The 19208-nt window shown below is 37.4% G+C and overlaps 1 protein-coding gene and 1 long non-coding RNA gene across 2 annotated transcripts; both read right to left on the bottom strand.

The window, feature by feature from the left end:
- Positions 1 to 573: 573 nt before the first annotated feature.
- LOC132268130 (uncharacterized) lies at positions 574 to 3502 on the bottom strand. Its single transcript, XM_059768908.1, has 4 exons — positions 3122 to 3502; positions 1350 to 2266; positions 1105 to 1270; positions 574 to 991 (listed from the first exon to the last, which is right to left on the bottom strand). Exons 2-4 carry the CDS (start codon positions 1451 to 1453, stop codon positions 788 to 790), a joined length of 474 nt encoding a protein of 157 aa, XP_059624891.1. The 5' UTR covers positions 1454 to 2266; positions 3122 to 3502; the 3' UTR covers positions 574 to 787.
- A 4673-nt stretch (positions 3503 to 8175) lies between these two features.
- Positions 8176 to 9553, bottom strand: LOC132268050 (uncharacterized). The gene is made up of 2 exons (XR_009469211.1): positions 9245 to 9553; positions 8176 to 8388 (listed from the first exon to the last, which is right to left on the bottom strand). It is a non-coding gene; the product is annotated as an uncharacterized LOC132268050 (long non-coding RNA).
- Positions 9554 to 19208: the final 9655 nt, after the last annotated feature.

The raw sequence follows: 19208 nt of genomic DNA, 5'->3' as shown, positions 1-19208 counted from the left end.
TCACAAAGTGCAGGGCTTTGTTTGGTTCAGTGAAAATATAAGATTTTGGAAGAGCTTTCTTTTCCAGTGAGCTGGTATTCAACGAGCATTAAATAGGAAAGCATAACTCTTCTGGTAGAGTGCAGGAACTAGGAAGCCTGCAACCAGCTTCTATAAATATGCCTCAAATTGTAGACGCAGTTTTTCTCTTTCTTTCTTTCTTTTTTTTTTTTTTTTAATTAATTTATTATTATATTCAAAATTGAGATATATTTCAAGAAGGGAAAAGAAATAAGAAAAGAAAAGGCAGAGTTCAAACTTAGTACACATCATATGTTCAAGCCTGACTTTTAAGAATTATTGTCTTAATATTTCCTTCGACTCCAGTATGAGAAAAGAGCCAAATACATAGGAATGCAGCTGCAAGGAGGAACTGCCTTCCATGTTAGACTTCAACATCTCAAATAATTTCATTTGTTACTACTAATAAGGACTATACCAGATCAGAAATTGCATTTTGTAGCATCAGCAATCATGTATGAGATAAGATCTACAAAAAACGAATCAAGACTAGTATAATCAAAACCCTTCGGCTATATAATAATTTATACCAAATTGTGTGCATATCTTGTAAAGCACAAATACAACTGAACAAAAACTTCATACAGAGCACAATTGAACAAACAACTAACATATTGTGGTCACATGGGGTATACTTAAAGAAACATCTGACTTTACCATATCAAACTATTGAGAATGAATTAGGAGATGAAATGCCCACTTGATTTGTTTTCTTGGATAAACGGAACTATTGTTCTCCATCTGAGCTACCCACTGACATCTTCAGATTGCGATCAACGCTATCCTCTCCGGACTCGCCTCTGCTATTGTCCAAGTTTGAGGTTGTCTCTGTGCTGTCCACTTGCTCCTTCAGTGGTAGAAAGCTATAAAATGGTTTTTGCGGGCTTGAGCGACCTTGTCCTGACCACTCCTGTAGATCATATCTGCTTCCCTTCAAAACATTTGATATAAAAACACACCATAAGTAACTGCAATTTAGTTAAAACATCAATTTGCAATATCGAAAATCAAGCAGGTTAAATATAATTTTAATGTACGCTTTACTTGAAAGGGAGGAAAATTGAATTCAGAAAGTTCATCATAGGAAGTTTGTGTCGAATGCAACGAAGTTGCTGGAGGGCCTAATGTGAGGAAATTGGCATCGAAAGTTCCACAATCTGTAATGACCTTCTCTGAATTAGGCTGAGACTGCCTTCCCTTCTTTGCATCTCTGTTAACAGCAAAAGTAATGTGACCTAATAACACAAAACTAAAAATGAGCAGAAAGTGAAAAACAACTACTAACACACCTGAAGTTTGTTTTGTGCATTTGGGAGAAACACGGAGGAACATTTGGGGGAAGAGAACACAGCTGATCCTCTCTGTAGCAAAAGGCCGTCTCCGCTGAGTCCATCTATATCATGTAGTAACCAAATTTTGCCATAAAAGTTTGATCTCAATTTCACCATTTTCCTTTCCCTCTTAAGTAGTAAAACAGAACCAGCTAAATTCCTTCAAAATTAGTGAAAATTTCAACTGCAGAAAAAACCCATTTATCCATTTTCTGTTCCTTTTAAACAGTGAAACAAAATCAACAATATTCCAACCAAATCAATGAACTAGAAAAAAGAGCCTAAAAACAACCATACACGATAGAAAATGTATTACAAATTAAATAAGTACTTTACAAAAGCCAGGCAAGCACATAAATATAGTTGGCAAGTAAAAATCTTGCATATACCTTCTTTTCCTCTGACCACATATGTAACGACCCTAAACTAAAACCATTTATACAAAAATTTCGGCATGACTTTCCCTAAAAGTGGTCCTTCAACAACCTGTCCCAATACACAAAATAAAAAAATATACTCCAGCATCCCATTCATTATACCTCAACATAGTTCCTCTCGTAGTAGAACATGCACACACCAATTAATCCAAATTATCATAATTACAGTCCCAAAATATATGGTTAAGATCTAAAGTCCATGTCTTACAACGTTACATGATACAATTACATGGAAATATATACCATGATTCCATTAGTTTCATTTACATTAAACAAAAGATAAGTTCGTTCTTAAATTACAAGGCCATGAATACTAACTTAGTTACATTTCCACAACTATGAATATACATAGAATGGTCAAAATACAAAATAGCAAACAACCTTCTAATAACTTTCAAGTTTGCGGAGGATTGTCATCCGCCGTTTCTTTGCCATGACCTGAAAAAAATAATAAGTATGTAGGGTGAGCTATATGCTCAGTAGGTGACACTTAAAACACGCATCTTGTGTCCCCGTGAATCCAAACATAGAATAGGTCAATGGGAATGTGGATCATACAATATCGGGATAATACAACATTCCAACCAAACTCAAGTACAAACAATGCAATGCCATGAAATGCGAATGCATGCCGATGTCGCTCCCCGTTTTCACATTTAAAATCCATCACTTTCAAACTGTTAATATAACCCGCCCTTTGGTGACCCCGCAGCGACACGAGAGGAGATTTGGCTAGTGTCCCTGACCCTTGGTACCCCCGCAGCGTCATTATGGGCCTAGCTAGCTCAACCACGCTAGGGCGACTCCCTAGTCCCCTCTAGGCTATATTAACACTCCGGTCCTTTGGTACCCCCGCGGCGACCGGGTTTTCCAAAAACACTTTAATCAAAATACTTTCCCCCAAAACTCCCTATTTTCATTTCAAAAACAATCTTCCCAATCATGTCTCATGGTATGCATGTACATCATGTTCTTAATGCCATGGAAGTGAAAGCTTTCACATTATACAATTGTACATACATTACAAGTACTCTAGGGAAATTACACATGCCATCCCATATCATTCTAGCAAGTTCTACAACAATATAAGCATGGTAAATCAATTTATCAAACAAGGAAATTAGTCAAATAAACATGTTCTCATACAACTCAAGTAACACATTTAATCATAACCTCACATATAACACTTACATCATCTTTAATACAATTAATTCAAAAATAAGCATGCTTTTCAACAACTTAGGAGGTATAATTCACAAAAGAGCAAGAACATCATGAGTTAAGGGCCCCTACCTCAAGATTGTACAAAACCCTTAAAATGGGTCTCTAAATTCGAAGGCCAAGGGGAGACCAAAAGCTGAAATTGATGGTACAACCGCGTAGACCTCGTCGTGCTCTTCGAAGAGCCTCAAACGGCTTCCAAGTATTCCAATTAATGAGAAGAAACCAAGCTTGTAAATGATGGTAAAAGAAAATAAAAAGGGAACTGAGAGGATAGAGCGAGAGAACGTAATTGAGAAGAGAGAAAATGAGAGTCTGATATGTGAATTAAGTCATTTGTAATGACTTTGGTACAGGTGGGTCCCACTGTCATATAAAAATATCTCATTTGCTCCCCACTATGTTGGCTGCCATCTCCTCATGATCAGACAAGAGATATATATATATATATATATATATATATATATATATATATATCATATGTATTTATAAAATTTAACTAAACCAAATCCCATTAATATTTTTTTTTGTGGGTCCCGCGGCAACACATTACCAATCTCTCTTATTCTTCTTCACTCAATTCCCACAGCTGGCACTTGGTAGCAAGCTTCTCAGCTCCATTTGATATCATATATATATATATATATATATATAGATAACAAAACTAAATTATCCCATTAAACATCACAAGTGGGTAAAATCTGCAACCACAATTAGATAATTAATTATGGTAACCAAAAATATAATGAAATGAATTAAAATCTTAGAAAATTGGGTTGTCACATTCTCCACCACTTAAAAAGAATTTCGTCCCGAAATTCAGATCCAACAGTTTCCGCATACCCGAAAACATCCAATCCCAACTTATCCCTTAAAGGATACACAAAACCCCATACAAGGAATCCCGTTTGTTGCACAATCAAGCTCAAACTCAATTCCACCCATCCGTGTCAGACCAAGCACTCGCTATATACCGCATAGCTACTCTATCGCATAACCGTACTAGCGACTACCAACCACACTATATGACAATCATCATACTTAACAACTTCAAGTTGATTAAACAATGAGTCTCCCAATGACTACATAAACATTAGTCACCAAATTAGTAAAATGCACCATCGTGTACCCAGGACACAAATCCTCAAAACAAGATCTTTAATAATCAATGATCGTACCGCAAACCCCTTATCGGACACTTGGTCATACCTAACACACCTCGTCACCCGAGACAAACCATTTGAATCCACCCTGTCACACCGACACATTGCGCAATACCGTACTCTCACTGTTCCTAACAAACTAAAACAATCATGGACCTTTGACCCAACATCGTGCTAAAGATGGAAATGACTCAAGAGAAATGGTTGGTCAGGCCATTCTTATCATTGATTCGATCTCAACACATATGTCGTTCTTGTCCTCAGGTCTAATCCTCAAACACAACCCCATACAGTCCACAAAACAACCGCGAAATCCTCCCTCTAATCAATCTGTCACTCTACATAACCTCGACAACTATACAGTCACCTACCAGCTCTAAAAATCCCAATCGCACATTAATCACATAACCCCTAACAAGCTGGAAACAATACGGCACCAAACGTCACAAATATCAACCAGCATAAAAGATCTCTAATCTCCTCATAATACCCATACCAGGTAAACGACTCCATGTCACCATTCGGTTCAATTCTTACCTCTTCAGAATACTCAATACGACCGTCTCATACCTGAAATCTTAAAACCAAAGTCAATCATCCCTACTATTCCTCAATAGAATCACACATTCACTTTCTCTAATCATAAAATTCTAAAGCAATATCGACACTTATCCTCAAGACACTGCTCAAATTAAACGCTCATAAAAACATCCGAGTATATGACTCACATCCCATCACTTAATCATCCTTAGACTGCGATTCACGACACATTTCCTAGCCATCACCGCTAGTACTAAACATCGGAAACACAACCCCTATTCGGTAACCCGTGCCTTACATCCTACCGGTCAAAACCACTCTTAAAAGAAATACTACAAAAACCAAAGACTCCACCTCCCTCCGTGGGAGTGAGTCGACTCCTTCAATTAGGACCTCAATCGATAAACTCCAATATCGTAACAAACCGTTCACAATTTCGTCCGCCCACGGATGTGCACAACTCCTAGATGGAGAACAAGTCTCACGACGAACGACATCCTTACCAGGACTAGAACAAATGGAAATGGTAATGAACCCCTCTCACAAGACACTGACAACTCACACTTGAATGCACCTAACACCCTGTCACACGTTACTCACCAATCATTTAACCGTGGACACCTAATTTCACCTGAGATGAAATGAACTTTTTACACACAAGGAGAAGAACCAATTGGAAACACATATGGGACTACGGACATAATTCTAGGTGACCTCGCCACTTAAGGACTGTCAAACACAAACTTGGAACCTCACATACACTACGTCGCGATACTCATGCCAACCAAAACCAACCAGATAAGAGCATTAATGCTCACGACACTCGATCACTAGAAACAATCATAGCACTTTGGACACCGTGTTCCGTCCCATCTGGAAACCGTCACTCCCAAATGACAACCTCATAAAATGACACTTTACCACCTATTCCACCTTCACCCTTCAAAACGACATTACCTCGAACACCGAGCACGCTAGACCCATGACCTCAGTCACAACAGTCCACTGACTCCTTAAAAGAAAAAAAAAAAGTGCCTATCCGGCAACACCGCTCTCGCTAGTTCTAAAAACTGAGCCATCCACAATTACCTCAATTGGCCCACAATCCCATCACTTACCTGACAACATACAACAACACTCACAATTCTAATCCATCATCTGATCGTACCTGAAACCATTATGCTCATCAATACTAAACATCACGTCATGACGCCCCTATTGCCACTCATTCGAAACAACGGTTCAAACCTATCACCCCACCAGACCATCAAGCCACAACTAAGTGATTCTTCTTCAAACATCCTTAAGGTAACATCATCAAAACAAGAAATAACCATTCCTCTCGATACTCCCCCCACAACAACCACTATTTACCACTAGCAAAGAACCTCCATACTGTAATGTCATATCGACAAATCCTTAAAACAAAAATGAACATAAAGACCAGAATGCTCAACACTCAACTATCACCTCAAAACCATCAATGATGCCATCAATCATTAACACTTAATCGATAACTTAATCCACTCCTTCTAAGGCGATCTACGTGCCTAAATGAGAAAACCTCATAGTTTAGGTTCAACGTCACTAGCTCCCTTCTTCACTGTTCCTTAGAACATTATTAGCCTCGACAAAAATCAAATGGTCTACCAACTAAGCCTACAAGATCAACCTCATTCCACTCGTTCTTATCATCAATCTACCTTTCCGGATCCTCAAACACCGAGCATTATCTCCTGATACGCCAAACACAATTGAAATACAACCCGAATCCACAGCTTTCAAATTTTAAAACACAATTCATTTGATAACGCCATACTCACCAGCTATCACTTCATCCATAAACAACCAAACTCTCCATTGACCCCAGACTACCTGCCTTATCGTGCAACCCTACATTACACAGCTAAAACTGACCACTATACCTCACCTCGAGACCTTCTAGATAGTCGTGTCAACCCAAAACCCAGCTTATCGACTGAGCCATGCAACCGACTCATCAAGAGTTGATTACCCGCAACACATTCCTGCAACTATCTTAAACGAGAATCACTCCTCAACAAACCAGTCTCCAAAACAGATTCCTTTAAGACCATGAAATGATCTACATCCAACAACCGGTCCTAAGTCACCATAGACCTACAGGGTCTAACAAGTTCCCATGATAATCAAAACCAACACACTTCCTTAAGCCGTTCCAAAATGTTCGAGATACACCTTTACAATCCATAGACTACACTCGTGACTCAGACAACCCCCGTCACACTTACCACGATCGGTTCGAAAGGAACCTCCACATCAATCCGTGACCTAAGTTACAAACACTGACCTCCTAAGGTCATACTGAAACCCTCACTCGTACACTTGACCTCCACGATCACTAGAACCCGTACACCAATATATGAAACTCACACACAACAAGGACACCTTGCCATGAAATATGAACCCGTTCTAAAGTCGTGCTCTAAGCACTGCACAAAATGCAACTATAAGATAAAAATAGCTACACACCAAATAGCTTAATTCACGAGCAAAAAGACCAAGCCATCCATTCGATAAGAACAGGTACCCAACAACCCTGGAGCAATCGAGCTCCTCGCCATCACAGGTCAAACTCACACAACTATCCCATTCTCGACCGCATAAACATATAAGAATACAGGTATGTTCAAAAAAACATACTTATATATATACACAATAACCGTAGCATAAACCTTGACACGACCATGTCTTATCACATAAGTTTAAACTATAAGTCCATTTAATAATTAGGTGAAATTAAATATCCTTTCCATCTTCATCATCATTTCATTTACTACACACTTACATAATCCATGTTCACAGCTTGCCATCTTATCACGTATAAATACATTCCCATTTTATTTTCAAAGTCGGATCATATAACTATTTCACATGCATGGCCAAGTAACATAAATTTTAGCATTTAAAACACGTAAACACTTAGCAATTAGGTATGCCCTCAAAACTGTAAACATATAAGCATGTGATCACATAAACAAATAAACAAGTAAACAATTAAGCATGTTTTTCAAACATTTAAACACTTTAACTCGTAGCACATAATCAGGCAATTCAACTTCCTCATGCAAACCTAAGTAGGCCTCTACCTGTTGTCCTAATGGTATTCGACCCATTGCTCTGATACCAAATTTGTAACGACCCTAAACTAAAACCATTTATACAAAAATTTCGGCATGACCTCCCCTAAAAATGGCCCTTCAACAACCTGTCCCAATACACAAAACAAAAAAATATACTCCAGCATCCCATTCATTATACCTCAACATAGTTCCTCTCATAGTAGAACATGCACACACCAATTAATCCAAATTATCATAATTACAGTCCCAAAATACATGGTTAAGATCTAAAGTCCATGTCTTACAACGTTACATGATACAATTACATGGAAATATATACCATGATTCCATTAGTTTCATTTACATTAAACAAAAGATAAGTTCGTTCTTAAATTACAAGGCCATGAATACTAACTTAGTTACATTTCCACAACTATGAATATATATAGAATGGTCAAAATACAAAATAGCAAACAACCTTCTAACAACTTTCAAGTTTGCGGAGGATTGTCATCCGCCGTTTCTTTGCCATGACCTGAAAAAAATAATAAGTATGTAGGGTGAGCTATATGCTCAGTAGGTGACACTTAAGACACGCATCTTGTGTCCCCGTGAATCCAAACATAGAATAGGTCGATGGGAATGGGGATCATACAATATCGGGATAATACAACATTCCAACCAAACTCAAGTACAAACAATGCAATGCCATGAAATGCGAATGCATGCCGATGTCGCTCCCCATTTTCACATTTAAAATTCATCACTTTCAAACTGTTAATATAACCCGCCCTTTGGTGACCCCGCAGCGACACGAGAGGAGGATTGGCTAGTGTCCCTGACCCTTGGTACCCCCGCGGCGTCATTATGGGGCTCAACTAGCTCAACCACGCTAGGGCGACTCCCTAGTCCCCTCTAGGCTATATTAACACTCCGGTCCTTTGGTACCCCCGCGGCGACCGGGTTTTCCAAAAACACTTTCATCAAAATACTTTTCCCCAAAACTCCCTATTTTCATTTCAAAAACAATCTTCCCAATCATGTCTCATGGTATGCATGTACATCATGTTCTTAATGCCATGGAAGTGAAAGCTTTCACATTATACAATTATACATACATTACAAGTACTCTAGGGAAATTACACATGCCATCCCATATCATTCTAGCAAGTTCTACAACAATATAAGCATGGTAAATCAATTTGTCAGACAAGGAAATTAGTCAAATAAACATGTTCTCATACAACTCAAGTAACACATTTAATCATAACCTCACATATAACACTTACATCATCTTTAATACAATTAATTCAAAAATAAGCATGCTTTTCAACAACTTAGGAGGTATAATTCACAAAAGAGCAAGAACATCATGAGTTAAGAGCCCCTACCTTAAGATTGCCCAAAACCCTTAAAATGGGTCTCTAAATTCGAAGGCCAAGGGGAGACCAAAAGCTGAAATTGATGGTACAACCGCGTAGACCTCGTCGTGCTCTTCGAAGAGCCACAAATGGCTTCCAAGTATTCCAATTAATGAGAAGAAACCAAGCTTGTAAATGATGGTAAAAGAAAAGAAAAAGGGAACTGAGAGGATAGAGCGAGAGAACGTAATTGAGAAGAGAGAAAATGAGAGTCTGATATGTGAATTAAGTCATTTGTAATGACTTTGGTACAGGTGGGTCCCACTGTCATATAAAAATATCTCATTTGCTCCCCACTATGTTGGCTGCCATCTCCTCATGATCAGACAAGAGATATATATATATATGTATCATATGTATTTATAAAATTTAACTAAACCAAATCCCATTAATATTTTTTTTTGTGGGTCCCGCGGCAACACATTACCAATCTCTCTTATTCTTCTTCACTCAATTCCCACGGCTGGCACTTGGTAGCAAGCTTCTCAGCTCCATTTGATATCATATATATATATATATATATATATATATATATATATATATAGATAACAAAACTAAATTATCCCATTAAACATCACAAGTGGGTAAAATCTGCAACCACAATTAGATAATTAATTATGGTAACCAAAAATATAATGAAATGAATTAAAATCTTAGAAAATTGGGTTGTCACAACATAGAACTATAGTTATCGATTTTTTGGTTTGAAGGGAGTTCTGTATGATGATTCAGTCCAGAGCATAGTGGGGAAAATGATGATATAGTGGAGGACGAAGAAACTTTCATCTGAAAAATGAAATTAAATTTCATGACACTTCAAACAAAGAGTGAATCACATTTAACATCAAATAGAAAAAAAGAAACAAGATTACGTACAAATTATTTTATTACCATTGAAGATGGGTACTGAAAAGGTTCGCTTTGCAGCAGAGAAGAGGAAGGCTGAATCAGATCATATTTGTCTGCAAAATACATGGGAAATGGGAACCCTGAATCCAATATGGGAAAATCTTCATTCCCAACCGACCCACTAATGTCACAGACACCACCAACAAAAATGCTACTATCACTACTACCACAAAGGGTTGTCATTGGCAGAGAAAGTGGATTACTCTGTATGGTTACTGAATTAGTCCAAGAGAGATTGTTCATTGTTGTCATAGTTAGTTTATTTTTTGTATTTTCTTCAATCTTGTTGTGTTGATCTCTCAAAATCTTCTCAAGCTGTGCAACTCCAAGCCTTCTTCTCGGTGGTGCTTTGGGGAGTTTGGGTTTCTTGCAACGACGACTCGAACCACCACCACCACCACCCTTCTGGTTCTCTCCTTGTTCATCCATCAATGTATCATCACTGAAACTACACATAAAACTTTCAAATAGATTCAGAAATTCGGAGAATAAACATAAAGTCACAAACATGAAAGAAAAAAGAAAAAATCAAAAATCAAAATAACTAAGGAGTAGAAGGCGGCTAACCGATGGTACAAAAAAACACACAGATAACAAGCCCCCTGCCTTGTGTTCAACAATGGTGAAATATAGAGAGAGAAAATGATAGGAGAGAGAAAGATGATTTGTGAGTTGGAGTGTTTTATCAGCCCGTCAACTCTAGTGTTCATTAGAAATGTTGTATGGTTTCTTTGTATACACAGAGAGTCACGCACACGCACACGCACACTTGCTGTATATTATGTGGTATATAAACACATGATGACCCATTTCCTTCATATCACTATCAGGTTTAAAGGTACTAGCTACAGGCTAATTATGATCTATCCCAACAGATATTGTCCATTTTTGTTCTCCTTTTCTGACCGAAAAATTTCTAAAAATCTTTGCATTAATACATGTTCTTTTTGCACTTTTTGATGGACGACCCCCAATGCATGGAACCTTAGTGTCATGGGCTTAGAGTTTCAGCACCACTCTAGTTGCTCCCGTGCGGTACCAAGACGTTACTTCTACTCTCGTAAGTACTTGGTCAACCTAACTCCCGTGCACACCTTAGCCAACACACTCCCCTCATGCGCTTACTAGTGTTGTAGTGGCCCTCGCCCTCTCCTCACTTGGCTTGCACACTCACACATACTAAGGCACTTAAGTTGACAAGGGAAGGACACTTCCATTACTTCAAAGAATGCTTTGTACAAGGTTAGCTCTCAAACTCTCTACAAGGCTCTCAAGACTCACTCTAAGACTTGTTGCCTACAAAATGAAGTCCTACCTCTATTTATAGGCATCCCCATCCCTAATGGATAGCTATGATGCATTCTAACTAACGGTGGAGATCGATTCTCTAGAATCTTTTCTCACATTCTTCACACTTCCATACTTATCTACAAGTATAGTTCCACACAATTCTAGAGAATTTTAGAATATACTCCACATATCTAGAATCTTCCACACAACTCTAGACAACTTCGGAAGACTCTAGAAACTGCACTCGCCATGTAGTTGCCATACAACGTCCTCCTCAGTGTCTACGTGTCGCCTGCGTGGCACAACCCCCATAGGCGGGGCGTGACATTCTCCCCCACCCATTTCCGTGATGCCCTCGTCACGGTTTCTTCAGCTGACCCAGCCTCTCGTAAGTCATCAGCATGTGCGTATATGTCCTTGGCCCAAACGTACGCGCGCCCTTCGGGAGATGTGAGCTCCTCACGAGCTCCATCGTGTTGACTACCACCTTTGGACTCTCTTTCTTGCCCACAAGCGGCACCGTGCATGCGGCTTTGCCTTCCTCGCCTCCAAGTATCATTAACACACCAAGGTACGGTAGTGGTGCGGCATTGTTCCTGTCCATGAACTCCAGCCCTAGCACCATGTCGTGGTCGCCCATCTCCGCAACCTGGAAGTCGGCCTTGCCTTCCCACCCTTGCATGCATAACTCTACCTCTTTGCACACTCCACTCACGCGTGCCTCCTCGGAGTTGACGGCTTTGATCCAGCCCTCCGTCTTGCGCATCTCCAAGCCAAGTCGCTACGCCTCCTCTGGGGTAATGAAGTTGTGTGTGGTGCCTGTGTCCACCAACACTTGTACGGCTTTGCCACTAACCTGCGCATCCACATAGCGCACCCCAGTTACCTTCTCCGCCTTGCCCTTCGTCTTGGTGTTATGTGCTATACTACTCAACATCTGCATAGCCTCCATGCACCTGTCTTCGTCGCTACTTGCATTGTCCACCTTGCTCTTGCCCTTATCCTTCACAAGGGCGCTCATGGTTTTTTGTTTGGGTAGTGTCGCAATATGTGCGGCCCTTTGCACAAGTAGCACTTCGGCTCCCATTTGCCCTTGTCGCGGCGCTCCCCTTTGCAACTAGCCTTGGACTTCTCACCATGGTCCTTGCCCTTATTATGGGGTGGGCGTTTCTCCTCATCGCTGTGCTCATCATCACTGGACTTGGGCGAGCCCCCTTTCTTAAAGCGCCGGTCTCCCCCACCTTTGCTGTGGTCCCTCCTAGGAGACGTGGCCCTCTTGTCATTGCGCCTAAAGTCTTCAAGGCGCTCCGCTATAGCCATTGCGGATGCCAAGTCTCTAGGCTCCTTCATTCTCAGCTCTGTAGCTACCCAAAACTGCAATCCATCAATGAACAAGCACACGCATTGCCGCTCCGGCATCTCTGGGATCTCTAGCATCAGGTTGAAGTACTCCTTCACATACTCCCTTATGCTGCCCTTCTGCTTCAGGCGCCTTAGGTTGATCATGGCGAGGTCCTCGACACACTCGGTGTAGAACTGCCTCTTGAGCTGCTTTTTGAACTCCTCCAATGTGTCAACCGCTCTTGTGCCTCTATCGGTGAAGCGCTGCCTCCACCATAGAGCGGCAGTGTCCATGAGGTACATAATGCCTGTTTGCACCTTCTCCTCATCATCCTCGATCTCTATGCACTCGAAGTACCGTTCCATGTGCCAGAAGAAGTTGTCGATCTGGAGCGCACTCCTTGCCCCATCGTACTCCTTGGGCTCCTGCGCCTTCTTCTTCCTTGGCTTCACCACGACTTCGCGTGCCTGGGAGAACTCCTTCTTGCATTCGGCAATCTCCACGCGCAAGTCGTCTACCCGATCATGCAACTCTCTTTCCTTCTCTTGCGCCTTGTTGGCGATGCCATCAATCAGCTCATAAAGCTCCGCCATCCTTCTCTCGAGCCCGTTAAACTTGGTTTCCGTGTAGACCAAGTGTGTGGCAAGCTTCTCTTCTAAGCTCTGCTCCAAGACGTGGATTTGGTGGTCTCCTCCGCTAGCCATGTCTACTCCACAAAGCTCCCTTGACGAACCTGCTCTGATACCAACTGTCACGGGCTTAGAGTTTCAGCACCACTCTAGCTGCTCCTGTGCGGCACCAAGACGTTGCTTCTACTTTCGCAAGTACTTGGTCAACCTAACTCCCGTGCACACCTTAGCCAACACATTCCCCTCGTGCGCTTACTAGTGTTGTAGTGGCCCTCGCCCTCTCCCCACTTGGCTTGCACACTCACACACACTAAGGCACTTAAGTTGACAAGGAAAGAACACTTCTATTACTTTAAAGAATGCTTTGTACAAGGCTAGTTCTCAAACTCTCTACAAGGCTCTCAAGACTCACTCTAAGACTTGTTACCTACAAAATGAAGTCCTACCTCTATTTATAGGCATTCCCATCGCTAATGGATGGCTAGGATGCATTCTAACCAATGGTGGAGATCGATTCTCTAGAATCTTCTCCCACCTTCTTTACACTTCCATACTTATCTACAAGTATCTACAATATTCTAGAACTCTCCATACTACTCCACACAATTCTGGAGAATTCTAGAATATGCTACACATATTTAGAATCTTCCACACAACTCTAGACAATTCCGGAAGACTTTAGAAACTCCACTCGCCATGCAGTTGCCATGCAGCGTCCTCCTCAGTGTCTGTGTGTCGCCTGCGTGGCACAACCTCCATAGGCGGGGCGTGACATTAGGCTGCTATAGGCACCACTATGGAAAGAAATTGTCAGATGATCCCACCATCAACCATGTGATCACCAATTAAAACGTTTCAAGCAAGAATTTATTTAGTTATTATTATTATTATTATTTTTTCAAACAATAAAAGTTGATCAACTAAGATATTATAAAAATTCAGGAAAAAAAATTGAATATGAGAATTGATTCAATTGAATAAATTGGGCCACCAAATGACTTTATTGTCCAAAATTGTTTAATAATTTCTCCTGTTGTGAGTGGGCCAACATCATCACAATTAAACTGTGAGTTGTTAAAACTTAAAACTAGGAAACATGGTTAACGGTCCCAATTGATAGCCATGTGAAAAGGATAGTGCTTTTATGCGTATAGGAGGATTAGTCAAATAAAAATGTCAGGATAACTAAATAGAGAGAAGTGTTTGTCTTTCGTTTCTCAGAAAAATACAAAAAGAAAAAGAGAAAGGAAAGAAAATTTGTTGTTTTCCTTTCCTAATTCATTCGAATATCTAATTATATATAGTCAAAATTCGATTTAATGCAACTCAAATTAGTTGAGATTAGGTTGAATAAATTCTCACTCTCCGAATTATATAGTAGTGAGGTTTGAATTAAGCACAATTCAATTTCCGCTACTAAGATTTTGAACTCAACCACAAAACCGTATGGGAATGACATGTGGTAGTAGTAACTCACCATTATTACCCATTCAAAAATCATTATTATTAAAAATAAATTAATATCTCTTATTGAATTTTAAATGGAGACCCATGAAAGCTGTCAATAAAGGCTTTGAATGGAAGAGAAAACCTTTTCAAGAGGTTACAATATACGAAGTACTTCAATAGCGCGTCCAAATCTTGTTCTTGGTTTCTGTTTAGGCTCCATTTGTTTAAGTGTATTTTTTGATGTTTGATTTTAGAAAAATATTTATGAAGAAAAAAATTATTAAAACTTAATAAATAAAAATTTATTTATCAATTTTCGACAAGTTATTTTTACACGTACGCCTTATTTGATGGAATCAATCTTAATTTCGATCTAAACTTTTCCAAACACCAAAAAATAAAAATAAAAATAAAAAATATATTTTACCTGAAAAAATATCTATATTTTACGAAGAAAATATTTTATATCAAAACAAATAATACTATGAGATGCAGTTAATATAAAATAAATGTTGATTGTTATTCAAAAAATACAAGAAGGATGATTCATGTATTTCATTTCTAAAATATTAACCCCTGCATAAATACTCCATAATATATGAAAAGCAATTTTTTTTATAAAAAAAATAAGATTATCATCTTTTCTCATTATGGAACCCTATATGATGTTTGCTGCCCAGGTTAGATGCCAATTGCGGGATTATATATCTCTCTATATATGTATATCAGTGGCGTAGATATATAATCTTGGTAGTATGGTAGTATTCTAATAATTTAACTGCTCATATTAATTTCACTATGTTGAGAAAGCATATGTAATTATATATACACACGCATGTATCTGTACATATAAATGGGCATCATCCTTTTTACCCCCTCCCGGGTTTTGATGCGAACAACCTCCTCTCTTTGGCATTCAACTTTTGAACGTTTGTACTACAATTTTAAATGAAATGGTAATTTTTATCCTAACTTTACAAATAAATAATTATTACTTTTTAAATAATACAACTGTCTTTTCAAATTTCCTCTTCTTATATCTAATCTTTAATTTTTTTAGGTATCTTTTGACATGATCAAAAAAAAAAAAAATGAATAATTTTATTTTTACAATACAAAATAATAATATGTCGAATAAATTGCCTTTTTTTCCCTGACCAAAAAATTAAAAAGTAACCATTACAAATTATCTCTTTTAACATGAAAAACCCCAATATTTATATATTGAAGAAATCATCTCTTTTGTCAAGAATCAAAAAAAAAAAAAAAGGAAGAGGATTATTATTATTATTATTATTTTTATCTCTATTGAATAAATTATCTCTTTTGATATCTTAGGACTAAACAAAAATAACTTTGTTAAATAAACTTCTCTTAGTATTGTACCAAAAAAAAAATAAATAATAAATAAAAAAAAATAAAAGAAGAAGAAGAAGAAAAAGTGACTATGGAATAAATTATCTCTTTTGACTGCTAAAAATAAAATTATTAGTATGAAATAAATTATTTTCTTTGAGAGGACCTCCGAAAAAACAAAAAGAAAGAAAGAAAATAGTAAAGAGGGTAAAAAAAAGTTAAAGTTGTATAAAGGATAGTTATGAAATTATAAATTAATGGATGTTGCATTAATGAATTTAAGGATTTTCTTGTCATTTTCTTTAATGCTCCGTTTGGTTAGATAGAAATAAATAAGGAAAAAAAAAAAAATAGAAAATGAAAGAAAAGTGAAGTGAATGAAAAGAAAAGTTATTTTCTATTAACTTTTCTATCAAGCATTTGGTTAGTATGAAAATTTATTCAGGAAAATTGTATAAAAATATTAATTTATTAGTTTGGATAGCATGAAAATGAAAAGAAATTGATTGTGCATACCAAAATTACCCTTATGATTTCAAATACTAAAAAAATAAATAAATTTGTGTTTGATGATGTCTATTTTTATTAAAGTTTCAATAAAATGATGATTATTAAATTTTAATAATATTATTATTTATATTGTTTAAATTAAAAAAATACTTCAAAACTTCTTAAGTAGAACAGTAGAAGTAGAATTATATATTCATTTAAGAGAAATAAGGAAGCTTAAAAATAAATTTTAAAAAAAATATTTAAAAATTTGGGCTCATGGACTCATGGGCTTTCAACCAGAGAACACAAAAAGTGAAAAATATATATATTATTTTCTGTATATATAATAGAGGTGTATAATATATCTGATACAACGTATATATTTGGAACAAAAATAAATAAATAAAATCGTCTAAATAGTATTGCAAGAGAACATGTTTAGAGAGAAGTTGCTTTCTAGAAATCCACTAAAATAGAAATTGTTAGAGAACTTGCCTCTTTGAAACTTAGTAGAAAAGAAACTCGGTTAGAAAATAAATAAGTTAATTGTTTTACATGATTCAGTTGGTGGATAAAATAGGAACTTCAAATAAATAATAAAAAATAATTTTCACGAGAAAATATTATTTTCCCGTATTTTGTGTGAGAAAAGTTTTGGAGGAAACTAGTATAATGCGGAAAATTATATTTTCTATTACGATTATTTTTCCATCTTTCCAAACTCTAAAAAAATTAAAAAAAATTTCTTTTATTTCTTTTCTAGTTGATTCCATTTAATTAAACGAAGTCTAAAAGAAAAAGATAAATGGAGTGTAATTAGAGAAAAATAGAGTGCGAATATGACTTCTCTTTCAAAATTATAAAAATATGAATAAATAGTTGTTTGACAATTACTGAAAAGATTAGATAGGTAAATTAAAAATTCAAGACACTTTTAGAGGACTAACAAAAAAAAAAAAAAAAAATACAAAACTCTCCTAGTTCAGGACAAGATATCATGAAAGTATTAATAAACAACATACACATCTAAAGTGTCTTGGGATTAGTTAGATAAAGCCTCGGACAACCAAGATTAATTTCACAAAAAAAAAAAAGGTAAAGTACAGCCACACCCCTTGAGGTTTGGTAAAAGGACATTCAGATGAAACTTATCTATTTTTTGGACAGAGACATCACCTGAAGGTTCAAAAATGGACAAAGACATCCCTTTACATGAAAAATTGACCAAATTACCTTTTGACCGTTTAGGAGACTTTTTTAACTTCACAATTTAATAAATTAGATCAATCTACCCTTGTGAACAATTTATGCATAAAAAAAAGGGTAAAGTGCAAAAAAACCCATTCAACTATTGGCCATGTGCAATTAATCCCCTTGAATTACAATTTGCCCCCTTGAATTATTGAGTTTGGTGCAATTAACCCCCTATGTGACAACTCCGGCCAATAAGTAATAACAGAATTAGTAAAAGACAATTTTACCCCTATATAAAACCACGTCGTTTCATAAAATTTTAGCAACCACCAATTTTTTGATGTTATTTTATTCACAAAAAAGTAGAACTAAAAAAATAAATTCTGAAAAAAAAAATTGAAAATTGAAGTCTAAACAGCCCTTAGACACTAAACTCAAGCAAATCGTCCCATCCAGTCTGTATTCACAGTTCTTTCCCCTTTCTCCTCTCCATTTCCTCCGGCTGCCAACTCCTGACCACCACGGTACAATCGTTTTCTGTCTCTTCTTCACTGCCCACCGCCACCTCGAAAGCCTGCCAAACCACCATCCCCTCTTTCTCTCTACGAACCTTAATTTTCATCGCTCATTCAAACCTTTGTAACATAGCTAAATTAAAGGCACCACCGGATTGTATAACCATCAAAGATGATAAGAACACACCACTAGGATAGTGTGAATTAATAGCTAGAATCCTAGAAGACGAATTCTTCAAAACTCGACTTGTTGATCATAGATTCGGCACTCAAACCTTTATATGATCCCCTCACGCTCTCTAGATCGAACCGCGTCTCGCCGTTGTATGTGAATGACATCACCAGCAAACCGCGGCTCACAGCGGTGATGTGATTCCGGCAGAATCAACCATGGTGATGCAATTTCTGCGAGGCTAAAAAGACCATCGGCCGAGAAAGATTTCTCTAAATTTTTTTTTTAATTATTAGTGTCGTTTCTTTAATGATGGAGATGACGACACCGATGCCTATTTGACATAGTTGTATAATAAGATTTTAAGAAATTTGATATATATATATATATATCATTTGGCCTAAAATCAAGGATCCAAGCTTCATCGATTGATTAAATCAATGATTGGAGAATTGAGAAAACATGAGTTGTGATATTTGTGGTCATCGAAGTTCGCCCGGTAGTCGTTGCAAGGATTTTACCCACAAAAAAACAAAAAAAAAGGTTGCAGAGATATTTGGTCTTTGCTCAGTTATAGCATGAATGA

This window comes from Cornus florida, unplaced genomic scaffold, assembly GCF_030987335.1.
Source record: "Cornus florida cultivar Cherokee Brave unplaced genomic scaffold, ASM3098733v1 CherokeeBrave_3.0.0_Hap2_Chr01, whole genome shotgun sequence".
Lineage (NCBI taxonomy): Eukaryota > Viridiplantae > Streptophyta > Magnoliopsida > Cornales > Cornaceae > Cornus > Cornus florida.
Note: the sequence above shows the minus strand (reverse complement) of the source record. Positions and strands in the feature narration are given on the sequence as shown.

Excerpts from the sequence above, each read along its gene's own strand:
- LOC132268130 (XM_059768908.1), bottom strand. The coding sequence starts at position 1,453 with ATGGACTCAGCGGAGACGGCCTTTTGCTACAGAGAGGATCAGCTGTGT. Across the intron at positions 1,271-1,349 it reads ATGCACAAAACAAACTTCAG|AGATGCAAAGAAGGGAAGGC; the intron begins GTGTGTTAGTAG and ends TGCTGTTAACAG. Across the intron at positions 992-1,104 it reads TCAATTTTCCTCCCTTTCAA|GGAAGCAGATATGATCTACA; the intron begins GTAAAGCGTACA and ends AATGTTTTGAAG.